The following is a 26,749-nucleotide window of genomic DNA, read 5'->3' as shown; positions in this document are numbered from 1 at the left end:
AAAATGACCCTGTACCGCGCCCAGACGCCTCAGCACCCTCTAGCTTCGAGCGGAGTCCTCCACCTTCCCTCCCCGAGACCTGTGGCCGTTGCCGCTCTAGTCCTGCTTTCTATGGTTTCCTGCCGCTTTGCTGCACTTCCTGCTCTCTATGGTTTCCCGCGCGAGGGCAAACCCCGCGCTGGGCGGAAGTGCGCCGGGCTGGGGACCATGGCGGCGGTGGATATCCGAGGTACCGGCTCCCGCTCTCTGTTGATGGGACTGGAAAGCGACGTGAACGTGCCGTGCGTGCGGGGACGGGGGCTGCAGGCTCCCTGCCCGGCCGCCGAGGCCATGGCGGCTGGGAGCGCTTCGCCGACGAAGCGGGCGTGCGCTTTAGAGACGGCCCCTGATGTCCCGGGCGATTCGGCACATCCAGACCCAGGGCTCCCCTATAAAGTACAAACCACAGTGCAGCCGCTGGGTTTAAACGGCCCCTCCCCTGAAAAGCCGCCCCCGGGCGGGGGAGGAAGGCGGAACCCTGTTACCATCCCCCCAACACCGACCCGTCTGGGGTGGCAGCAGCTGGCGGGTTCAGGGTTAATCTCATTGGCCTTGGCGGCTCCTCTCCACCCTGCTGGGGCTGGCTGGGGGAGCAGGTGGCGGGAGACGGGCGCTGTGCGGTGAGCCGCCCCCTCGCCTGCCTGCCACACAAGATTCAGAGTCGCAGCCGTGTTAGTCTGTATTCGCAAAAAGAAAAGGAGGACTTGTGGCACCTTAGAGGCTAACAAATTTATTAGAGCCTCAGCTTTCGTGAGCTACAGCTCACTTCATTGGATCACGAAAGCTTATGCTCTAATAAATTTGTTAGTCTCTAAGGTGCCACAAGTCCTCCTTTTCTTTTTGCCAGACAAGAGACTCCGCAGCAGAGGGTCTCTGTGGCATGCCTGTGCTGCTAGCTCCTGAAACGCCGCCTGTCGCGCTTCCTGCCGTTCCACACCTCACAGGCAGAGCCCTGCGGCTCTCTCCTGACTGTTCCTTCTGCGCGTCCGCCGTGAGGGTTGCCGCGCGGCGTGTTGTTGTGTGCCTTGGTATTGGCATGTCGTCCAGGGAAACGAGCTGCAAGCCTGTAACCGGTGGCAGTGAGAGACCTGTATTATCTCTGGTTTCAGAGTAGCAGCCGTGTTAGTCTGTATTCGCAAAAAGAAAAGGAGGACTTGTGGCACCTTAGAGGCTAACAAATTTATTTGCGCATAAGCTTTCGTGAGCTACAGCTCACTTCATCGGATGCATATCTTTGTCATCTCAAAGTTCTTTAAATCTCAGAAGACACTGAATCCCCCTCTCCACAAAATAAATAACTACATAGAGATGTAACAGTCCAGAAGCTCCTTTTCTCCCTTTCTCTGCACCTTACATCTTGATGCTTTTAGCATGGGGTTAGTTTACGTATAGTCATACCTTCTTGGAATACTGCCTTTCTGCAGTCTGTAATACTGACCTTTGATTATATACTGACTTTTTACCGCAAAGGATCCCAGAGTGACTTGCAAGCTATAGGCCTGGTTTTGTGGTCCCTGTGCAAACAAGACTTCCACTGAGGTCAGTGGGAATCTTGCCTCTATAGGGACTGCAGGATTGTGCCCTAATTACATGCAGAAATCACTCCACTAGTTGCTGAATTTTAGCGAACTCTCTGTGATGTGGAGACTGGCAGCCAAGTGGACAAGCAATGCATGTCACCCTGCAACAGTGAGAAACAAGAAATTATGGGTTTACCCACGAGGCAAATGTACTCTAATTGAAAATGCAGTGGAAAAAAGCAGACAGGACTGCCAAATGACTCACATGGCAAGCTGCTTGGTACTTGATCTGATTAAGCTGTTCTTTTCTGAAGTGCCCTATTACTTTGGTAGAAAAGCATTGTATTATTTGAGAAGACTTGCCTTTGGAAAGAACCAATGAATGATATTAGTTTAAGCTAAAGACTGCTTGTATTTAGAATGTCTCTCTCTTTGTTGAAGCTGTCCCATCCTAGCTACAACAAAAGTTGAGAGAGAAAAAAGAAGGGGGAACAGGATGGTGGAGGAGTAGTGAGAGCTGAAACCCCCACCCAGAAGTAGAGCTTCCTAGAATCTGTGAAGAGAGAGGAGCAGAATCTATTCTGAATTATGCTGTAGACTATCTTCATGCAGATCCGATTTTCCCTTTCACTGTTTATATATTGATGGGTGCTATAATATCTGTCAGATTTAGTTCCGCAGATGAAGGATGGAGGGAATCTCAATATTTCAAACCTGTGAGTTAGATTGATACACCATTCTTTTTGGCTTCTTTCCATTTCCTGAAACAGTTCTGGAGCCGTGAAAAATACTCAGTATAGGACTTGTTGCCTGTCATTAAAGTTTTCCAAACATTCTGAGCTGACACCTCTGCTTGCATTATCTTCAACTTTAAAGTACTCATCTCTGTATATAGACTCATCAAATTTAAATCACAAGTGTTGAATCATGAATAGGGAATAATTGACTAGGCAGCAGTAGTGCAGAAAAGGATCTGGGAATGATAGGGATCACAAATTGAATATGAGTCAACAGAGTGTTGTTGTGAAAAAAGGCAATGTGATTGTGGGATGTGTTAACAGAAGTATCATATATAGACAAATGAGGTAATTATTCCACTCCGTTTGACGCTATTGAGGCTTCAGCTGGAGTACTGTGCCTAGTTTTGTGCAACGCACTTTAAGAAAAATATGAACAATTTGGAAAGAGTCCAGAGGAGAGCAACAAAAATGATAAGAGGTTTAGAGAGCCATGACCTCTGCGGAAAGATTGAAAGAATTGGGCCTGTTGAGTCTAGCGAAGAGAAGACTGAGGGGGACATGAGAACCTTCTTCAAATATGTAAAAGTATGTTATAAAGAGGATGGTGATCAGTTGTTCTCCTTGTCCTCCAAGAGTAGTGCAAGAAATAATTGGCTTAGTCTGCAGCAAGGGAGATTTAGGTTGGATAGTAGGGAAAAGTTTCTCTAACTATAAGGATAGTTAAGCATTGGAACAGTTACCTAGAGAGGTCGTGGAATCCCTATCATTTAAGGTTTGTGATAACAGGTTAGATAAATATTTGTCAGGATGGTATAGGATGCCTCAGCATGGAAGGAGGGACTCTTGACTGCACCGCTGCTAGCAAGCTGTCACAGTACTTGGATGAGATCAGCCCATGAATGAAGAACAGCTGGCTGAGGCTCAGCTTGAGCAAAACAGAGGTCATGCTGGTGGACGGAAGAAAGTATTTTGAAGAATTTGCAGCCATGGTTCCGTCTCCCTTTGGTTGAGGGATCACATTCACAATTAGTCACTTCAGTCTGTAGTCTAGGAATACTCTTGGATTCCTCGCTGATGCTCACTTCTTACATAGCAACAGCCATGAGTAATGCTTTTTACCATGTCTGGCTGACTAGGAGACTCTGTCCCATCCATGCAGATGAAGACCTGGCCTTTGTCATGTCTTTGTCACTTCTTGGCTGAGCTGCAGCAATGCAATATACCTGGGCATGAAGCCTTTAGTATTTAGGAAACTCCAACTAGTACAAAACGCTGCAGCACAACTCTTCAGCTATCACGAGCACATCACACCTTTCCCCTGGCTCTCTACACTAACTTCCCATAGATTTTTGAATCAAGTTCAAGGTCCTCAGTCCTTATCTTCGAAGCGCTCCATTGCCTGGGGCCAGGATACCTAAAAACCATCTAAAACTCCGGGACAGATACTGTGGTCAACAATTTCGCTCCTCTGGCTTGATGGACCTCTCTACAATAAGAGTAAAACTCATCTGGGCAGGAGAGAGAACCTTCTCTGGATGTTGTCCAGGACTGTGGAATGAACTCCCTCAGAAACTAAGGACTATCACAAATCTCACCTGTTTCTGCTCCACATGCAAGTGGCATTTATTTATTTTTAAAAACAACCTACGAAAACAAGACTCTTCAATGCAAATGCTTCTCCCTGTGGAGAGAGGATGAGAGAACAAACTACTGACGGATGTATAATCACAGTCACATTGCTTAATACACTATTGCAAGGCGCTCAGATATTGCAGTGATAAATGTGGTATAAAAACCTATATAGAATAGATTGAGGTGCTTTCCAGCCCTACATTTCTATGATTCTATTAAAACAAGAATGGGAATGTGATTAATGTTTGCGAAACTTATCTCACTTCAGTATATTATTACTTGTATTATAGTAGTGCAGAGAGTTCAATAAAGTGCAGGGGCCCATTGTAGTGAGTGCTGTGCAAACATAGACTACAAGACAGTGCCTGCCCAAAGAGCATGCAGAGTAATTAAAAACAGGATGCACCATGTGGGGAAAAGCACACAGATGGCCAGTGAGGGTAATAAGAGTCTATGGTTACTTAGACTAGAAATGTTAATAATTGTTAGCACTCAAGTTTCTTGGGATACTGATGAACAAGAATTTTTAAGGGTGTGGTAGAAGTGGGTGTAGGGAAGGAATTTGGAGGAGACAGTAGAGGCTTAATAAATCGATTCAGAGTGGGTGTTCCTGGGATATGGGTCAGTGTGGAAGAAAGTGCAGAGATATTGGCGATTGAGGCTGGCATGGTTGACAGTGTGGTGAGGTCATGACACAACAGGTAAAATAGCATAACGGATAAAAAGGAGAAGCTAGGTTGTGAAAGGACTTTGAGGGTCAAGATTAGAAGTTTGTGTTTGAAATCATGGAAAAATGGGAGCGAGTGGAATGACTGATTGGGGTGACAAGGCCAAATGATGGGCTGCGCAGATGATCTTAACAGTAGTTTGAATGGATCTGGGTGAGGCAACATGAATATCAGGAAAGCCAGAGAGGAGGATGCAATAATTGAGAGAGAGAGAGAGGGGCCTGGATGAGAATATTAATGTTGTGGATAGGGAGAAAAAGATGGATCTTGATAATGTATGGAGGAAGAAGTGGTAAAATTTAGATTAAGTCTAGAAGGAGGGTGGAGTTGAAGACAAACTTCAGGTTACAGGGCTGGGTTACTAAGAAGACTGGTGGTGACAGAGAAAGTGGTGGAGGGAAGGGTTTTAGAAGTGAGATGAGGATCTCTCTTTTTATCTTACTGTACCGCCATGGACTTCTGTGTCCCTTAGTTTTGAGTCTGTGTCTCACATTAAACTTCAAAGGTAGATTGAGAGGAGTGGTACAGACATTTGGTGGTTGAGATGAGGATATTCTTCAAACTCTATTTAAATGCATTGAATAAGATGCCTTTTTTAAAAAGACTGGGAATTATAGTACATTTTTTTACACACACAAAAATGAAGATGTTCCCTTCTGAAGAGGAACAATTGATATATGGTATCAGGGTTGCTTTTTCCTGGAGGATGGCCTCTTGTATGTTATAAAAGCAATAATAAATGGACGACTCAGAAGTAATGGCCAATAATAGTCTGGTCCTGGAATTAGAACTTTACATTCAGTTTTATGGCATATTTACTCTGAAGTTCCAGTTCTACCTGGAAGAAACTTCTGCAGAAATACAGTCATTCTTCTGGCACAAATGAGATTTTTTTTTTCATATTTCTTGAAAACCTAAATGAGCAGGTGTCATGCCAAGAATATGAATACTGAGAGGTTTGGGTACCTTATTTTCATTGAGATAAAGGCCTTGTCATATATATTTGGAAAGCATCTAGCTATTGTGGGTGCTACAGCAATATAAATAATAAAATACCTTTAGTACTGGAGGATCTCCTATGTTTATGATGAGGGGAAAGAGTAGTATATGTGAAATAACATGAAAACCTCATTTTTCCATATTTTGTAAGAACTAGACTGGTAGCTCTGAGATTGACAATGCAAAAATGAATTATTCATTTATGTTGTATTAACCATGGTTTGCTGAGCTCCTAGGTTCACTTCATTAAAGATTCATAATATATTCAATGACAATTTGGATCTGAATCTTGCATTCCTTGTACATTCAAAACTTAAGCTGAAGTAAAACATCTACAAGGGAATGACTGTAGTAGAAGCTTTGGGTTTGCAAATAATGTAGTAGTCCTGTTGCCTGATCTAAAGTCCACTGAAGTCAGTAGAAGTCTTTCCATTGACCTTAGTGGGCTTTGGATAAGTCGGTAAAGCCACAACTTTATTATAGCTAAGATGCCCATATTATCAAAATGAAGGGGGGGGGGGGGGAAACAGATACCTTTCACTCCTTACCCAGTGAGGATCCTGTTCTCTACATTCACACCCAGTGTAAAAACTGATGCCTTATCATTGTGTTTCCTACTCTCCCAGGAGTGGAGATTATTGCCACTGTGGCTTAAAATTATTGAATTTCTAGACCCTTTAAATTTCATGCAGCCATGGGAGGAGAGTCTAGTAAATGTTAGCACATTTATCACTTGATTACGGCATCTACTATCTCCACAACTTTGTTTGGTCTGGCATTTAATGCTGGTTGCCGCTTATTTATTAGGTTTTCTTTCACTTTCATAGTGAAGATCATGCTTAGTTTGCCCATTCCACTTGGCAAATGCTGCTGTTCTTAATCTAAACCATGTACAGTATGACCATAAGTGCGAGTGCTAATAATTTTTTCCCTACTAGCATTCCTAAGAAATAAAGGTGTCTGTGTATCTTCCATATCTTCATGTAATAGCCAAGGGAAGAAATAAATTTTTTTAAAAAATTGATTTTTGTGGTCAAAATTTTGAGTTTTAGGGAAATAAACAATTTTCATGAAAACTTTGTTTTTTGACATGCTCTAATTAGTAGGTCTTTAATTGGTAAGAATCCATAACCGTACTGACTGTTTTGGTGCTAATTTTAATTTTTTCTTCCCAGATAACCTCCTGGGAATTTCCTGGGTTGACAGTTCCTGGATTCCTATATTAAACAATGGAAGTGTGTTAGACTACTTCTCAGAGCGAAGTAACCCATTCTATGACCGAACATGTAACAACGAAGTAGTCAAAATGCAACGGCTGACCTTGGACCACTTGCAGTAAGTTACTGTAAGGAACGCTGAGTTAACCTGAAAAATTGCTTTCTGGGTTGGTGATTTTCAACTTGTCCACCAAAGGGTGTCACCAACAGCTGAATTGAAGAGTGCAGGGAAAGTTGTGATCCTGCTTCTGTTGTTCCCTGTCTCTGTTCTTCTTTTGAAGTTGATTTACTCAGCCATTTGCAGCCGGGTCCTATCCTCTTTCAGATGCCAGAAGCAATTTATATTGTCCTAGTTTCTGTGGTGTCTCCTGTGAAGCATTATAGATAGGATTTTGGGTACACCTGAGATTGCAGGTTTACAGAAATGTCAAAAAAGCCAATTAGCTAGAAAGCTAATTTGTGTGCGTGTGTGTGTGTGTGTGTGTGTGTGTGTGCGCGCGCGCAGAGAAGCTACCGACCAGGATAAAAACAGTGACAATGTTTGGGGACTATGGCTCAGCCTAATTTTGTAATCAGATGAAGAGGATTAATTTCATGTCTCTTAAATGGGATCTACTGTAGTTGGATACTTAGAGCTCTGCCACAGAATTGTGAATAAGAGTCTACATTCCTGCCAAATTGAATTAGGTGCGATTATTAAAACACATACCCCACCATGGGAAGATTCAGGATGAGAAGTATGACTTTTAATTTGGGCCCGAGGGGAAATGAATGGGTAGGCCGTTCTAGTTACAAATGGCCATTTATCAGCATCACAGCATGCAATTGGCTTTCTTTAATGTGGGGCCCTGGAAGGAGAGGGGCACATGGAACTGCAGGCAGAAGTGAGGTGCATTGACAGAAAATATTTGGGGACCTAGAAATAGGCTTGCGGGGGACAATGTACATCACACTAAATGTTCATTGGTAAAGTTGTGTGCATCTGGTATTGGAGGGGAGGAGTCTTCACATCATCTAAATACATTCTGGTTAGTGCTGTTGGTCTGTCACTTCCATATATAAACAACATCTGTAACTATAAGTTCCACTTTTCTTCCATTTGTTTCTTCTTCTGCCAGTAACCTACCTATTTGCCAAGAGGTAGACTCCAGGATTTTTTAATGCACTGTGAGCACAAGGCTAGGTTTTGCTATTTATCTTGGAAAATCCTAATGCAAGAGCTTGTGACCCATCAAGGGGTGACCTTCGGGCCCTGTGATTGTTGTTTTTGGTGGGCTTTCACATCCTATATCTTTAACTTTCAGCTGAATGGCGTTACTTATTCTGGTCACTTGTCTTTTAGCCAAATGATTGGAGTGGAATATATCCTCCTTCATGCTCAAGAGCCCATCCTCTTCATAATTCGAAAGCAGCAAAGACAGTCTCCTACACAAGGTAAGGGCTCACACAGCTTTTCCCTTTAATGACAATGTTGGTGATTGTCTGCTCTGTGTGTATAGCAGGGGATTGCCCTCTAGTGGCAAAATACTAATAGTGCAATATGAGAGTGCTGCTTTTGCAGTAAATTTTGCCGTGAGCAATTGGTAGTTGTTAGCATGCATGCTATGTCCTGTATTTATGAGATGCTGTACATAAGGTTTTCAGTTTAATTAGTTAAACATAATACTAATTTTTTGCTTGCTTGGGGCTGATTAGTGCAAATTAAATTTCATGCTAATCATTCTGAGTGATTATCATACAATTTGGAAACCTCTGATTTGTTAGTCTCTAAGGTGCCACAAATACTCCTGTTCTTTTTGTGGATACAGACTAACATCGCTGCTACTCTGAAACCACTTATTAGGGTAAGGGGAACATTCACATTGCTCTTTGCATAATGCCATTTTTATTCTGCAGCCTTACCACTTTGTACTGTGAGTTCTCAGACTGCACATGTTAAATAGGGTCTTCTAGTAAATACATGACTGGGAGACCTCCCAGGAAAGAAACTGGTGATTCAGTAGGTGATATTTCACGCTGAGTCATTACTGAACCAAAGCACCCCAGTATATTATAGGGTGCTGAGGTAGTGTAGATGCCATTATCTGATTAGACATAAAATCAAAGTCCTAACTATTTGGGGTCATTAAAGATTCCATGGCACTTTAAGTGAGAGTAGAGATATTACCACTGTGCCATGTCTAAGTTCCAGTTGGGATAACTACATTCTGTCTCCCTTTTATATACAGTTGGATTCAGTATTCTTCATATCTTATCCCAAATTGACTTGTAGTGTTCATGTGAGCTGTTAAAAAGTTTTCGCATTTCAGATCAAGGTGAAATGTGTTCTGTATTTACTGTACATATGCTGTAAAGCGCTTTGGGATCTTTTAGAATAAATGATAATGTAGTAATGTAAGGTTTTATTTTTGTTCTAATGAGAAAGGGCTTTGGTAATGTACTCATACCTTTCTATTGCTGCTCCTAATTTGCTTGGTTTCTGGCAGTGGCCTTAGTGTATTGTATTCATGTTGGAAAAGAGCACCCGACTGCTTCTTAAACTAGATTGAATTCAAAATCTAAATTTAACCTAGATCTCTTGGTGTTAAAGGTGTGTGCCATAACCCAATGTATCACTTCACTGCCTCTCTTGTTCCTTAATACCCAACTTTTTTAAAATCTGGAGTGGAGTTATGGCTTTTACAGTATAAACGTTCAGACTTCAGCTGTGTAATTTGATCGTTCATTGCAGGGAGCTTAGAAGAGAATGATTTAATAATACTCTTTTCAGTTTGTGCAAGATTTCATCGTTACATTGCTTAGTTCCCTGCCTTGGATGTTATCCATACTTTGGTAGCCTGGCACAGATTTTAGGATCTTAAGGGCAGATTAGCTAAAGAAGAGAGTCCTACCCTTCCCTGTGCTTATGAGTGTCAGAATAGGTAATCAGTACTCTCATGGGATTGCAGAAGTGTCAGTTTCTTATTTTCCACTTTTAAAAGTATCTTGTCAAAGTATTTTAGGCCCAGAGTTTGATCTTTGTTAAAATGGTTATAATCTGGTGGATGATGTCCTCTTGATCCTAAATACTGTTTAAGGAGAAATATCAGTTGCTAATTTATTTGTAGTGTTGTTGTAGCTGTATTGGTCCCAGGATATGAGTGAGACAAGGTGGATGAGTTAATATCTTTTATTGGACCAACTTCTGTTGGTGAAAGAGAGAACCTTTCTAGCTAAACCATGCCAGATCAGAAGAAGACCTCTGTGTAGCTGAAAAGCTTCTCTCTTTCACCTACAGAAGTTGGTCCAATAAAATATATTACCTCACCAACCGTGTCTCTCTCAGTTGCTTTGTTAGAAACACAAGCATTGCTGCCCTGGGACAGGCTAATGAAACATCAAATCTGGAACTCTGGCAAAAAAAAAAAAAAAAAAAAAAAATTCATGCAGCTGACTATGGTGAGGAGTTCTTCCTGACCTCATTAGGTGGTCAGTTTGTCCCCTGAAACATGAGAACAGAGAGTCCTTATAATTGTATCCTAGTTACTGAATCTACAAATGCTATTCTTACTCCTGGGACTAATTCTTTTGGGAAGCATTTTGTGCTATTTACCTCAGTTATATCCGACAGTAGGAATTCCATAGGTTAAATGATACTCTTGCTGCATCTGTTATCACAGTGGGCCTATGACAGCAGCTATTGGAGCTAGCATTGTCCTTCTTATCATTGTGCCTGTGGCAGGTACTCCAGAGAAGGAGCCCACGATAAGTTCCTCCTTCCTCTCTCTAAACTAGCTCTGTTCATTGATCATCTCCCTCCTCCCAGAACCATCTCTCACTTCACAAACTAGCTGAGAGCATGTGATAACCCTTGTCTCCCAAACTGATTCAGACTCTCCACACTGGCTCTGGGGCAGTAGGTGATAATCAAAAACAAACAGAAATTTGTTATAATGGAGTCAGGGATTGAACTCCCGCCCTGCTAGAATGTAGCTTTATCACTGATCCCAGTGCTACAGAGGCTACTGGGTTGAGTGCATTTCATCATCAACAAGAGTAAAAAGCAGGAATAATAGAGATCACAATGCTAGAGCGGATGGAAATAGATGACCAGCACACAGTAACATTGCACTGAGATGGACACCAATGCAAACCTCTACACTTATGAAAAGTGCAATTTGGTCTTTAACACCTATGTAGACCAATCAGAGCTGCAGTTTCTAAGATTCTTGTATCTTAAACTACATGACATTTATTTAACCCTGTCAGAATTAGAACCTCTGGCCAGGGAGAAATGTTTATTTCAATCCTGATTCTTGGACCACTGAATTGTCTTTTCTCCTGATCTAACAGGGAAATTCTGCATTATATTTCTTTAAGGCAGGCCCCTTTCATTTATTTGCTTGCTCCTGTAACTTCAGAAGCCATCATGGATGGGGGAGAATGAAAGGCAAAAGAACAACTTTAGAGACCCATTGTTGCAGCCCTATGGCTCCAGGGAAAGGGATGAACTTTCATGTTTGTCTTCTTGGTACCATACAGGATGGTAAGTTCTGAATTTCTCCCAGTCAGAAGAGTCGTGGGAAGCCAAAAGAAGCAGCTGTAAAGAAATGTGCTGCTTTTGTACTATAAGCAGAAAAGCACTTCATTTTCTAATGTTTTGGGAAGAGAAAACTAGAGATCTACATTCACTTTTATTTCCTACTATTTTTTCATTAGAGTTGTGAATGTAAGAACTGCCATACTGGGTCAGACCAATGGTCCATGTAGCCCAGTATTCTGTCTTCCAACAGTGGCCAATGCCAGGTGCTTCAGAGTGAATTAACAGAACAGGCAATCATCCACAGGCAGTCAGAGGCTAGGGACACCCAGAGCATGGGGTTGCATCCCTTATCATCTTGGCTAATGGCCATTGATGGACCTCCAGGAACTTGTATATTTCTTTTTTTGAACACTGTTATAGTTTTGGCCTTCACAACATCCCCTGGCAATGAGTTCCCCATAGGTTGATTGTGTTGTGTGAAAAAGTACTTCCTTATGTTTGTTTTAAACCTGCTGCCTATTAATTTCATTTGGTGACCCCTGGTTCTTGTGCTATGTGAAGGAGTAAATAACACTTCCTTATTCACTTTCTCCACACCAGTCATGATTTTATAGACTCTATCATAGCCCCCCTTAGTCATCCCTTTTCCAAGATGAAAAGTCCCAGATTTTTAATCTCTTCTTGGTTGGAAGCATACCCTTAATCTTTTTTGTTGCCCTTCTCTGTGCCTTTTCCAATTCTAATATCTTTTTTGAGATGTAGTGACCGGAACTACATGTAGTATTCAAGGTGTGGGTATGCCATAAATTTATATAGTGGCATTATGATGATTTCTCTCTTATTATCTATCTCTTTCCAAATGGTTCCTAACATTGTTAGCTTTTTTGACTGCTGCTGCACACTGAACAGATGTTTTCAGAAAACTATCCATGATGACTCCAAGATCTCTTGAGTGGTAAAAAATTAATTTAGATCCCATCATTTTGTTGGGATTGTTTTTTCCAACCTACATTACTTTGCATTTTTCAACATTTAATTTTGTCTGCCATTTTGCTGCAGTTATGGGCTAGGGGTAAACATTCACCTGTGATGGAATAGCAATGGCGGAAATGGAGCAAATGAGAGGGTGAGTTGCTCTTCTGGTGCTTCCTCCAAGTTAGCACCTCAGCACACAGCTCAGTATGACATCTGCGTAGAGATAGTGAGGAGGAGCTGCTGCCTCATTTTTTGCCCCTAAGAACTTTGGGGCAATAGCCTGATCCCTGCCCAACTGTCCTGAACCCTCAATGATCTGTTACCTTGGGTGAGTGACCAGGGTTCATATAGCAAGAGCACCAGCTGAGTCCTGGGGTGCCAGAGTAATTATAAGTGTTGAGAAAGATGGAGGAGCTGGAACAACCACAAGCAAGGGTCAGGGTTTTGGGAAGACTGACTCTCATGTCATCACTGCGACTATACCACTGTGCTAAGGCTGATAACATTGTTTAAAGGTAGTTGAGCTGTCTGGGCTCATCTACATGAGGTGGGCAGGGGATAACCTGCAGCTTTTTGATGCACGTCAAGTAACGTGCAGTAGTCAAGTTGCACCAATAGTGTGCATATGGGACGGTGTGCCCTCTCCCAATGTGCCCTCTCTCATTGTATACACACAGCGGCAGCTTGGGCATTCTCAGAGGTTATCTCATGGTCCTTTGATTCACTGCTGAGCAGTGTGCATTCTGGGATTTTTTGCACTGGGCACTGTGGGATGCATAAGCAAAAAATGTTTTAAATGCCATGTTTCCTCTGTCTCCACCCCATACTTCCTTTCTGGGAAGGCTAGCACCATTTGCATATTGCTGTCGGCCCAACAATGCTTCAGGCTGGCCACTGCAGATCTATAGAGGATGCTTGGGCTGTATTTCAGCACTCTGTGCTGGATGAATTTGCCTTTGGACTCTGCTCACCGTACCATATAGCGGGTGATGTGGCAGCAGCAGGAACTTCAGTGGAGAGGAAGCAGAGGCACTGAGTAACTGATTATACAAGAATTATGCCAGTTCCTGGAGCAGCTTCACACCATGCAGTGTGGTTTCTGGGCTCAGGAAACCTGCATGGGTTGGTGGGAAACAGCTGTTCTGAAGACCTGAGATGACCAACCATGGTGAGAGAGTATCACGATTGGGGGAGGCAACCATTTTGGAGATCTTGGCTGAACTGACCTTGGAGCGGTAGCGTGCCAGCATGCAATACCCCATACCCATGAACAAGCAGGTTGCCATTGCTATCTGGAAGCTAGCCAACCCAAATGCTCCCGGTCAGTGGCCAACCAATTAGGCGTAAGGAGACTGACTGTTGGGGCCTTTGTCATGTGGGTATGTGATGCCACATATAAAGTGCTGTTGCACAGGGTTATAAATCTTGGTGATGCTTAGGAGATTATCAATGGCTTTGCATGCATGGGGTTCCCAGAGTGTATTGGAGCAATTGATGGGGACCCATGTGCTTATTATTTGTGCGTCCCATGTCTTTCTCTCCCCCACCCCAGATAAGAATTTATAAACAGGAGTATTTCTCGGTGGTGCTCCAAGTGCTGGTTGATCATATTGTCAGATTTATGGACATAAATACAGAGTGGTGTGGAAGGGTTCACGAGTTAGGCTCTTACGGAACTCAGCTCTGTTTATGTTAATGAAGAAAAGACCGTTCGCTCTCAGGATCACTGTGGACATTAATGGTGCAGACATTGCTCTAGTTATCCTGGGAGACCCAGCTGATCCTCAGCTTCCCCCGGTTAATGGAATGATTCACAGGCTGCCTGGATAGAAGGAAGGAACTGTTTAACTACTGCCTCAGGATGGAGTAGAGTGTGCGTTTGGCTGTTTGAAAGAAGGTGGTGCTGTTTGTGGAATAGATTGGAAGCAGCTGGGAAAAAAAGTCCCCTAACCTAGCAGCATGTTGTATTTTGCATAATATTTGTGAGAGTAAGGAAGAAAACCTTAACAATGGGTGGGAGGCTGAGGTGCATAGACTTGTTCACTGGTTTGAGCAGCCAGCCAGGTGTCCAATACAAAATGGAAACAGCTAGGCAATATTGTCAGAGATGCCAGTTGCTCTCATTTGGAATCCTAGGCCTGAAATTGTGCAGTTGTATACCCAGCTGTTAATCCCCACCCACTCCCTCTAGAATGGATTGTGAGCTAGTCAGTGTTGTTCATGGCTGGTGGAGGTGCAATGTTGTGCCACTCCTCATTTTACCTTGTGTTTTTGCCTAGTTACTTTTGTAAAACCTTATGAATTCTATAAAACAACGTATTTCTGTGTTAAATACACTGTTGACTTCTTATGGATAAATTTCAGTGTTTTTGTTATTAAGCAATGTAGTGTGTAACAAGCCGAAATAAAGGTTGAAATGAAATGAAAACAAAAATGTTTCATTATGAAACAATATATTAAACAACAATTTATTGTCTAATAACTACAAGAAACCTTTAGTTAAAACAATAGTCAAACAACGTATCAAGTTGAAACGTACGTATCAAGTTGCAGTGCAGGACATAACACATGGGGCTTGAAGTCACAAGTGAGTGGATGTCTTGCCTTTGCCTCTTCTTGTTTGTGGCCTTCCTGGAGTTGAATGGTGAAGCTTGATGTTACCAGGGGTGTTAGAGGGCTCAAAAGACCTGGGTTCCTAGGTGCAACTATTCTCAGTACCCAGCCTTGGCTCTGTGAATGGAATGGCCCGTGAAAGCACTGCTCTGGGGAGTACAATGGGGAGGCGTTGCTTGTGTTTCCAGTTTCTTGTATTGTCCAGGAGCTGCGGAACATAGCTGGGTCCCGGAACACTGCAGTGCCTGCTAACCTTGCGCGGCAGTGGAGCGGTTTGGCTTTGTACTGCCTCCAGGAGTTGCTGCTGCATTTCCTTGTCCTTCTTTTTTTTTTTTTTCTTTTCTTTTTTTAATGCTGTCTTTGGCCATGGCTATGCTATCTTTGGCAACTGCCATCTCCTTTGGACTCTGCCCACCCTACCACTGAGCAGGTGGTGTGGCAGCAGCAGGAACTTCTGCAGCAGAGGAAGTGGGATGAGGATGTCCTTTGCAACTCCCATGATCTCTCTGTTTCCCTCTACACCTGCCAATTGTGCCTCCATCCTTCTGTTATTTTCAAGGTTTTTTGAAAGTCTGCAGTGATGTCCACAAACATTTGTCACAAGTTTTCTGTTTCCTCCCCCTCAGGTTTGTGAGCTGCTCAGCCATTGATAAGGGCGGCGGCAGGTTCCATGCCCGTGAGTGTCTGTTCAAATTCTGGAGAGGCTGACATAGCATTTTTTATATGCATTTTTGACTTTACCTCCCTGAGATTCTTACCATCTCTGAGGTTCCCCCAAGAGTGGAAAGTGGTGTGTGCATTTGGGTTTTTGTCTGTGCGGGATGTGCTGTTTGGCTTTGCTGTTGTGCCTTCGAGGGTGTATTGGTGTGGGTTGGGGTGGAGGGAGTAGTGTTGCGAATTTATGTTCCCAGTGTGGCTTTGCAGCTTTGGTGTGCCTCAGAGGTGCCTATATGGTGTCAGAGGGACTAGCAGGGGGCATCTGGGGGTGAGCTGGATAGTAATGCCCCCTACGTCCTGTTTAAGGATAGCTTAACTCTGGGATGACTTTACACTGAGGTGAGTGACTAGGAAGCAGAAAATGCCCTTATTCAAAAAGGCAAAGAGCAGAACAGCAAAATACGCAATGCAGATATTCACCAAGATGGTCCTCCGAGTGGAAGGGACTTGTGAACTACTCCTGTGGGGTAACCATGAAGCTGTTCCTCATTAATGTCCAGACAAATGTGGAGCAATTTCTCAGTCGTAGATTTTACTTTATCTCCCCTGCAGACATGGTAGTGCAGAGAAAAACAGGGTTCTGCAATGATTGTCTGAAACATTCACTGTTATCAGTCGTTATCTATGGGTACGTCTGCAGTGCAACACCCCCTTTCTTTCCCCCTCCTCGCTCCGCAGGAGCAAGTCTCAGAGCTTGGGTCAAATTGATTTGGGTTCACAGGGCTCAAGCTACAGGGCTAAAAATAGCCACGTAGATGTTCCCACTCAGGCTGGAGCCCAAGCTCTGAAACCCAGCAAAGGGGGAGGGTCCTGGAGCCTAAGCTCCAGCCTGAACTTAAATGTCTACACTGCTATTTTTAGCCCCGCAGGTTGAGCCCTGCAAACCAGAGTCAGTTGACCGAAGCTCTGAGACTTGCTGCTATGGGGTGTTTTGTTGTAGTGTAGAGGCACCCTGGGTGAGCCTGTGAAAAGGCATTAAGAGCTTTGTATCCCTACAGTAAAGGTTTTGTACTGTAATGTGTTACAGGGCTTTTATTACCTCAGCAGGAGCTGTGGTCTTTGTAACTTTATGGGTCTACAGTGTCCATGTCTACCTCATGTAAACTGAGAATATGAACCAAATTTCTTTTCCCATAATCAGTGTCTCAATAAACTTCTGAATTTTGCACAAAATACCATTTTCATTATTTAGTTCTGCTGCAGAAGGGGGCAGGGTAGAGTCTGGGGCTGTGCCATGCTACTGGCCAACATTGTGAACTAGTCGACCGGGTTTTTGGGAGGAGTGGGGTGTTTGCTGGGTGAGGGAAAGGGAAACAAAAATAGGTAAATGGGCATGTGCACTCTATGGTGTGGGCCTAAAAATGGCCACTAGCTGGAGCTTTAGCATGAGACAGAAGCTGGTTGCCCAGCTGGAGCAGCCACCATTTTGAAAATGTGTATGGGGATGCTGAATGGACACCATGGGGGGAGAAAGGAGGGCAGGTGGGGAGCCTCAGACTTGGAAAGGCTCCTAGCTCACATCTGCCTACAATGCCTCTGGTCATGGGGCACCCGGAACAGAAGGTAGCATGGCAGTAGAAGTTTTTACAAGTTTTTAAGGTCAGGCTTGACAAAGCCCTGGCTGGGATGATTTAGTCGGGGATTGGTCCTGCTTTGAGCAGGGGGTTGGACTAGATGATCTCCCGAGATCCCTTCCAACCCTGATATTCTATGATTCTATGATAGTATAGCACAATTGTAAAGAGAGATTGAGATTCCCTCTGTAAGATCTGCCTCCTCAGTCCTGGCCTGAGTTGCTGCCTGGGACTTGGGGTTGGTTGCTGCAGGGTAGGAATCAGGCCCCTCTTCTACCTGGTCGGTTTCAGAGTCCTGAGTCCTAAAAAGATCCTGGCTTTCCCAGGAAATCTCTACAGTGGCCGCCTCATGTTCATCCCCTGATGAGCCTTGCTTGTTGTTCTTGGGACAGAGGGGAGTGGCAGCAGACTTCACAACTTTCCTAGGTTTGGTGGTTATGTAGATGTTTAAAATCCTGTCCAACTCCTGAAAAAAATGGACAGGTTATATGTCCCCTGCCAGATGTTTTCCTGGCATCCCTGGTTTTAATACAAGTCGTCCTGAGCTCTTTGTTCTTTATCTGGCATTGGTTGGCATCCCAGTAATGATCCCTTTGGGACATCTGCTTAGCAATGTTCACAACAAGATCTTTATTCCAGTGGCTGGCCATAAGAGCTTTTAGCATTGATGCTTCTCCCCACATGGCCATGAGATCCAGCATGGCTTCAAGCAGCTTCTTCAGCCATGTTGTAGGACTTCTGGTGTAATATCACAGTAATTGTGATATTCTCAAATCCAGGGAAATGGGCAAAATTTGGCCCTATACCAGCTTTAAATGGGGGAGGGGACATCTGGTTAACTTGACACCAGAGCAGGAGAGGGCACACAGATAAACAGACAGATCAGTGACGGTTGCCTGCAAAGCAGTGTGGGATAGCTGTTGGAGGATTGCCAAAGCAGTGCTCAGCAGCATTATGTGCACCCAAACAGTACACCAAACTAACTCTATTTGCAGCAAAGTTAGTGCACTTTGCAAGAGGACTCCAGAGTTTGAGATAAATGCAGAGTTAGTGTGCTGTAACAGATTGTTTTGTGTATGCAAGGATTTTCAAACTGGATTATCTTGACTTAATCTGGTTTAAACCTCCTGTGTAGACAAGCCCCATGTCTGCCCCACAACTTCAAAAAACAACAAAGAAACCTTGTTCGACAGTCAGGTTAAAGAATGCTGTTCAGACCCTGAAGGGATCACCTCCAACTTGGTTTAGCTGTAGTGGACAAGGCTTTGCAAGGTTTATTGCAGAACCATATTAGTTGGGCCTCCCAGGAAAACCCACAGTACAAGGTAAGTGTTTGCAGAGTGTGACATTTTCAAGCAGTAATGCTGGGGAGGTCTGAGTGAAAGTTAGGAATGATTGGTTCCTATATTGTAGCTTATTGTTTAGTTTACTGGAATGGCAAAGCACATTTGAACTGCTTCCAGGAGTGCTAGTCTGGGTGCTCTCATGTGATACTGAAAACAGTTTAATTTTCTTTTAGTTGTGTTTGTGATAGTGGAACAGGAATATAAACTGATGCTTCCTTATTTATAAAATGGGCTTAATATTTTCCCTACCTCACAGGTACAGTGTGAGGCTTAACTAATTTTTGTAAAGTGCCTTGCTATATTTGGAGGAAAAGCTTGAAAGTTCAAATTATCCTGACCAGGTGAAACAAGTGAAAAACAAGTCCACTATGTGACCCATGAAATTAAACAATTTTGTCCCTTGCTTACCCAGAGCTCTGCTTATTGACTAACTTGATACTATGTTCCTTATGTACAGTCATCCCATTAGCTGATTACTATATTATTGCTGGAGTGATTTATCAGGCACCTGATTTGGGATCTGTCATAAATTCCAGAGTGGTAAGTGTTTCTCCTTTGCATTTAGTTGATATAAAACAATTCAGTTCATAGCTGCTTTTCTTTTACATCGTTCCCCCAACCCAATTCAAGAAATTTCTTCCCTGTTCTCCTCCATTTTGGGAAAAGGAGATGTGTGTTAAATTTATTAATCTTATTTGGGTTATTGCTGATTATGTACTGTATATATTGTGTTACTTTTTAAACCTACCTTTGTACTTTTGAATAATTTAAGCACTATACTCAGATGTACTGACACTCTTAATCTATGTATAATATAATTTTAACATTAGCGTTAATAAAATAAGATGACTAATCTAGTTTTTTATAACTACAATTCATTAAACCCTCTTCTTCCCTGCCTAGTCCTTCTCACCCCCCTTTCTTTCAATGTCTCTCCTCCCTTACTTTTTCTTTCCATTTAGCAGATCCCCTCTGAATTAACCTTCCCCTCACCAAAAAATAAATAAATTTGTGGAACTAACATGCTGTTTGCTGCCATCGCATAGATTGCTTTGCTCTGCTTGTATGTTCTACCCTTTCCCCTACCCTGTATCCGTTATTTCTGTTTAGACTGTAAGTTCTTCAGGGCAGGGATGTCTACTACTTTGTGTGTGTACAGCACTGGGGCCCCATTCTTGGTTGGTTCTTAGTCACTAGTGTAATCATTTATTACTAGTAAAAAATGCACTATATACCAAGTATTCTGCATTAGCAATGAAAGTGAAATGTTCCCAGAAGAGTGTAGTGTGCCTTAATAGCTCTGACAGGCTGTTAGGGATGGAATAATCTTAATGGTTGAAAAAGGAGAGAGATTAAATTTTAAAATTCTCAAAGGGACAACGTCAGGCTTAAAATTGCTAAAGAAATCTTTTAATCTAAGTTCCTAATTTAACTGAAAGATGTTAAAATGGAATTTGCATTTCACTATTGGTGCTGTTGGCACTTTTATGATCTTGGATACTAAAACTAAAATGGTCATTTTCACTTTCTGCTTTTCATGCCCTAGTATAAGTCTGCAAAACTTGTGTTGGATAGAAATGTTTTTGAAAACTATTTTCAAAGAATACAAAAAATCACAAAAATATTTCTGTTCACACTAGGCTTTGTAAAAGTCTGTCTTATAAACAAAATCTAAATGTTATTTCAAATAGCAACTGTAAAATAATTGCCTGATGGAGGGAAAAGCTACTTTAATGGTAAAACTACATTCCATAGTAGTTCACAAACTTGATTAGCTTTTTACCAACATACAATATTTTTTCATGTTCTACTCTATCAGTCACTATTTATGTAATAGTATCTAGGCATAGACTTGGCTGTTTGTTTGTATTATATATTACTCTGTTAAATTCCTGAACATTTTCTTATGTTGACTTCTTCTGAAAGCTCACTGCAGTGCATGGAATTCAGTCTGCTTTTGATGAAGCCATGTCATACTGCCGATATCACCCTTCCAAAGGCTACTGGTGGCATTTCAAAGACCAGGAGGAACGAGGTATGATGCCTGGGCCCTCAGTGCATTAAGCAACTCTCCTTTTCTTTGGACTGAATACTTTAAATTTTTAGCTGAGGTTTACTTTAGCATCCATAACTCCTATAACCAGTGTTCCCTCTAATTTTTCCCACGCATGTGTGGAATGAATTTTGTTATGTGCACCAGTATGGAGGAGATATGTTATTCTGGCTGGGGGAGCGGGCTCTGGGGTGGGGCCGGTGATGAGGGACTCATGGTAGGGGCAGAGGGTTGAGGACTCCGGCTGGGGGTCCTGGCTCTGGGGTGGGGTGACAGATGAGAGGTTTGGGGTGCAGGCTGCCCTGGGGATATTGTGGGGAGAGAGGACTCCCCCCCAGCTCTCTCTCCCTGCAGCAGCACCTGGGCTGGGGGGGAGAGGCGCCTCTCCTGACTGTGGCAGGTCCAGGGCTGCGGCCGCAGGATAGGCACCTTGCCCCCATCTGTGGCAGGTCCAGGCTGGGTTGGGGCCAGGGCACTTCTTCCCCCATCCATGGCAGGTCCGGGGCTGGGCTGGGTTGGAGGTGGGGTAAGGATGCCTCTGTCTTGTCCACGGTGGGGCCAAGCAGGTTTGGGGCAAGGGCACCTCTCCCCTGTCTGTGGCAGGGCTGGGCTGAGTTGGGGCCGGGCAAGGGGTGCCTTTGCCCCAGCAGGTTTGGGGCTGGGTTGGGGTCGGGGGAGTGGCGCCTCTCCACCAGCCGCAACAGGTCAGGCTGGGAGGAGCGGGGGACGGGAAGAGGCGTCTCTCCCCACCACGGCAGGTCTGGGGTATGGGGGGGAGAAACATCTCTCCCTGCCGGAGCCCTGAGAAGAGAGAGAAGTATGGGGAGGGGTAAAAGAAGTGAAGGAAAAGGTTAGGGGCAACGCAGCAATGGTGTAGGCTTGAGGCCTAGCGTTGGCACCTGTAATTATTTAGAGGCACCAGGCTAGGACTTCCTGTGAGATTGGGAGGAAGTCTGCTTCACTCCCCTGCATCAACAGGGGTAAAAGTTGGGGCCTGGAGTAGGCTAGAGAATGTTTAGCCCTGTATCAACAGGGCAAGCGAGTATTGAGCCCAAGGAGCATTGACGGACATGTTTTGTTTTGTGGTTGGACTTTAATTTGGCCAGAGGGTGAAACTGTTATACCAGACGGGAGACTGAAGACTGAATTACCCTACTATAAGAGAGAAGACTGTAGTCCAAATGGGAAATAGAGATAAACAGCGGGGGGCAAACTGAGGAATGGCCACACCCAGTGCCAGAAAGGAGAACCCTCTACAGTAACAAAGAGCAGATAAAAGAGAACTAGAACTTCCATCATTTGATGTGATGTTGCATTTCAGTCTCTGTATATGATTTTCAGATAAAGCCAAACCAAAAGCAAAGAAGAAGGAAGAACCAAGCTCTATTTTCCAGAGGCAGCGGGTGGATGCTTTGCTTCTAGACCTGAGACAAAAATTTCCACCCAGATTTGTTCAGGTAATATAGTCATTTGTGTCTGCAGTGTTGCTTCAGCATACACATCAGGACTCCTCAGGTGGACAGCTTGTGGGACTTCTCTGTACTTGTTGGAACGGTAGCATTGGTTGGAATAGGAACTTTGAAAACAACAGGTTCTTTTAATGCAGAATGAAGAGGAGGATTCCGTAGCATAGGTGAAGGAGTTACCCAAAATGTGCGCCGTAGCCTTGCAAAATTACCATGAAAATTTACCAACCCAAGTGGATCAGGGTTTATCTCATCAGGTGTTAAACCCTGCTGGCAACTCAGTTTTCCCATTACCACAGCCAAACAAAACTGACACAACTGATATTTTGTATTTACTGTCACCTTCTGGGGACTGGTTTGTTGTAACATAAAACAGCTCAACCAGAAATTCCCACCCCTCTTCTAGAGGCTCACTAGTTCATTTTGCTCAGCAGTCCATTATATCCCTATCAAGAGTGTTGCTCCTGCCCCTCACTGCAGGTAGCTCCAGTCTGGCCTTTTTCTCTCGCTGCTATGGAGGACTTCTTGGATCACCTGCAGAAGCTTCCCTGCAGGGCTCTCTTGCTGTCCCTGGCCCTCTCCCTGGGATGTAGGGAAAGTCTCCCTGTGTAGTGGGAGCTCACACAACCTCCCTGCTCCTTTGTCTCTCCCTTAACTCAGCAAGCTCATTGAACTCAGGCTGTCCCTATTATCTCCCAGCATGCTCCAATCATGAACCCCCGACTCATTCCATTCATTAGGGGAGGTGGATTTAGCTTTGCACGAGAGCAGTGAGCCCCAGTCTCCTTACAGGGCCAGCTTCCCTTATGATACCAAGTTAAAAATCTACTCACCCACTCTTTACCAAAACGTCTGATGGGAAAAGAACAAACTAACAAATGAAGTTTATTTGCCTGATGGGAAAAAAATGACTCTCCTTCACAAGTAGAACTTCTGCAGAGCTGGCATTGTGTATGCAATTGTTGATTTAAAGGTACATAGTAAACATTTTATGAAAGCTGGTGATTCAGTTGTTGGCATTCTTCCTGCTGAGTTAGTATTGAACCAGTATCTCAGCAGTGTGGTGGAAGCCCTGCACTGGTGGAGGAAACTACCCTCACTTGGATTAAATGTAAAGTAGGGGGTCCTTCTAGTCAGACACTTTTTTGGAAGGTATACATTGTTAGCCCCACCAGGCTGACCAAATTCCATTGTGAATAAATACATGCCCCACATATTTGTAGTGAATTCTTCTTCTCTTCCTATCCTAAGTTGTCATTGCCATATTCCACTTCAGAAGTGGCTGCATTTCATCCATTGGTGAAGTCATTCCTGTAAGCAACTGTGGGATCTTTTGTGATGAAGTGCCCTATAGCAGCAGTTCTCAACCGCAGGTTGCATGCAGCCCAATTAGCACACAGCTGTGTGCTAAAAAAAAATTCAAAATTTGCCACTCTGGTCTGGCAGAGGGTGAGACTGGCTCAGGGGGAGACAGCATCTGCCAGCCTGCTGGAGCGCTCCTGCCAGCAGGGGGCTGGTGAGTGCTGCAGGGGGGCAGAGGGCAATAGAGTGGATCTCTTGGCAGGTTTGGGGGATCGGATTCTGGGCAGTGAGGTGATGGGGGGCACTGGAAACTAGGGGCCTATGGGGGTGCTGCAGCACCCCCGGATTTTAGGTGGGGCTTTGTTCCTGTCCCTGTACCAGGGGTCCCGGCTGCCTGGCCCTGGGCGGGGTCGGGATCCCGATCCTGGCTCCAGGTGGTGGGTCCCGAGAATCAGGAATGGAAAATATGTTCTGTCTCACTATTAGACACGATGCCTCCCATAGTCAGTATTTAGCACTATTGTGCTTCACCTGTTGTCCCTGCAACAGCAGATTCCGAACAATATTCCCAAAGCTGTTCTGAAATAATATTATTGAGGCACAAACTAGTAAGGAAATGTGCAGCGCAAACTGACTTTCCTGACCCAATAAAATATATTTAAATGTCCAAGGCTGTGGGTAAGCTATTGCCATTATGCACTCGGCTGTTTTGCCTACAGTCACTGCAATGGCTAGTTTCTAACTACGGTAATTGTTATAAAACATTCTGGAATACTTTGAGTAAGGCAAGCACTGGGTTAGACCAGATTCTAATCTACTTCCAAATTCAAATACCTTCTGACACTGTGGAAGAAAAATAAATGTTTGCTCAGTGGGAAAGAACTGCATTGGTAGGGAAGTGCATTTCAAATTCTTAAAGTGGTATTTAAATAGAATAATACTTTCATGGAACCTGTCATCGAAAGGTCTAAGTATTTTAAAAAAATGAATTACACCATACATGTGAGGCAGGTAATTGGATACACCGGAATCACTTCAACCACAACTGAAATATAACCACCTCTGGAGTGGGATGCAACTCAGTTGCAGCAATGCTGTGCAACATTTTACATCAAGAAATGAAGAATATTGACCCTGCCCATTGCTTTAGTGGTTTATCTGATCAGATCATTGCAAAGAGTAACAAGACCGCAGGCAAATAAATAAAATTACCAAAAATAATTAATTACAGTCATAGTCAAGGCTTAAGCAGAGAGAGAGCATTATTCATGTGGGATGTCCTATGAAACTACCCTGCAAAGTCCCATATATTAGCTAACTGCATGGGTCAAAAGGGTAGCTCTAGATTAAAATAATCTGAATTAATTTTCTGTTCTTTACAAAATTTGATCATCTTTTGCACTGGTGGATATGCAGACGTCTTGAGCCATATTTTACAGCCAAGGAAAACAGGCATTAATGACTGGGAAGGGATAAGGTTCTTTGCATGACTGGAGAATAAAACATTTAATTTTTGTGTGCTATTAATTTTCCATACGGATTAGAATTTAATTACTGCTTCTGGAAGACTTGCTCGTCACTCTTCTCTTGTTTGACATCGCCATGATGTTCTGATTCATGTGAGGCCTTTCCTCATTGATATCCCTCAGAAACCCTCTTGCTAAAAGTATTCTACAGCAAAAGATGGTATTTTAATCAGTGCTAGCAAAGGATGATAATAACAAAGCTCCAGTTCATCTGACTTCCTTTTCTTCTTTTTTGATAGCAAAAGCCTGGAGAAAAGCCCATCGCAGGTAAGAGATCTCACATTTATTACAAGATTTTTAAAAGAAGCCCAAATCCAGATGTGGTATAGGTTCAGTTGTGAGGCTGAACTAACTAATGGGCTCGCTCCTGCTGCTGCCAAAATTGTTGGGAGTTTTGTCATTGACTAATATGAGAGCAAAATCAGGCTCAATATGGGCCTAATTTTGGTAGGTGCCGGATGGGACTTCATCTCTGTGCTTAGGCTGTATGATGTCCCATCCCACCCCTTGCCTTCTGGAGACTGTCCACTGTGCAAGAGGCCCCATCCCTCTAAGGAAGCAGCTGAGCCAAGAGGCCCCAAATCAGGAGATGCTCTTGGGGAGACCAATGGCCAGGTTGATTCTGCATCTTGGTGATTTTGCACCAAGGCCATTGCAGGAGGGCTGCAAGCTAGGGCACCTCAAGGACTGCCTGAGGGGGTTGTGCTGGTGTTCAGCAACCTCAGAATAGGGAAACTGCAAGGTTTCTCCTCCCAGTCCCTGTACCGTGACAGCCATGAATCTAGGCCTGTATGTCTCCTGCAAAAGCACTGACTGGCTTCTATTCTCTTAAAGTCCATTATCTTTTCAAAACGACCTGAAAAGAATTTGAAAAGAAATGTAAAACCCTTAATGCTGAGTTATAATTTATTTTGATGGTTTGTTTTTTATTAAGTGGATCAGATCAAGAAGGAGCCAGAACCAGCCCCCGAAGCTATAAAGCCAGAGGAGAAGGAGACTGTAAAGAATGCCCAACAGAGTGCTGGCACTAAAGGGCCTCCAGAGAAACGGATGAGACTCCAGTGAGGGGATGGACAATTCCATATCTTGATGATTCAACGTCTGGAGAAGAATTTGCAAGTGACTCCTACTCCCCCTTATCTGTATTTGAACATTCAGGATTGTGACATTGCAGGATTTAAAGCCCCTTACAACAGCTTCTTCTCTCAACAGAAACCTCCTAAAAAGCTGCCAATGGAAAGACTTGAGCTGCACCGGGAGGGGATTTTCCAGCCTTCTCCCCATTTTGGATGTTAACTTCTGACTGAATTTCACTTGAATGCATTTTGCAACTTCCTTGTAAACCCCCCCCCCCTTTTTTTTTCCATGTCCTCTGGTAATTGTGTGTTCTATGTAAAAAGAGGAACTTTTTAATAAAAAGTTGAATTCTTGGTACACCAACATTTGGCTGTTGAAGTGCCTTACCTGCTTACTCTCTTGATTACCTATGAAATGGCTACTAAATATGCTGCGTGTGCTGGTAGTGGATTTCATTTGAATGTCAGGGTATACCAAGATATTATGCATGTTAACCTTTCTTGAGGAAGGTGAGTGTTTCCTATGGCATTAAAGGATTTACGCTGCCTGCTATAAATTGCTGTGCCTTTTAGAATGCTGGGATATAGATCAAAAAAGTTGGGTAACTAGCAGGGCTGAATCCATGTAATTGACTGTCAACCTTTAGTTAGCTCTCATTCTTTTAAAATATTTTTCGCCTTCATACTTACCATGCCATCCCATT

At 43.5% G+C, this 26,749-nt stretch overlaps 1 protein-coding gene and 1 long non-coding RNA gene across 2 annotated transcripts; both read left to right on the top strand.

The window, feature by feature from the left end:
• MED6 (mediator complex subunit 6) lies at positions 1-26,409 on the top strand. The gene is made up of 8 exons (XM_038407200.2): positions 1-229; positions 6,834-6,993; positions 8,218-8,309; positions 19,080-19,162; positions 20,549-20,657; positions 22,017-22,132; positions 25,209-25,236; positions 25,904-26,409. Exons 1-8 carry the CDS (start codon positions 4-6, stop codon positions 26,032-26,034), a joined length of 945 nt encoding a protein of 314 aa, XP_038263128.2. The 5' UTR covers positions 1-3; the 3' UTR covers positions 26,035-26,409.
• LOC122460605 lies at positions 15,668-18,238 on the top strand. The gene is made up of 2 exons (XR_006282024.1): positions 15,668-17,282; positions 17,433-18,238. It is a non-coding gene; the product is annotated as an uncharacterized LOC122460605 (long non-coding RNA).
• Positions 26,410-26,749: the final 340 nt, after the last annotated feature.

This window comes from Dermochelys coriacea, chromosome 6, assembly GCF_009764565.3.
Source record: "Dermochelys coriacea isolate rDerCor1 chromosome 6, rDerCor1.pri.v4, whole genome shotgun sequence".
Lineage (NCBI taxonomy): Eukaryota > Metazoa > Chordata > Testudines > Dermochelyidae > Dermochelys > Dermochelys coriacea.
This window is presented reverse-complemented; position numbering and strand designations above follow the sequence as displayed.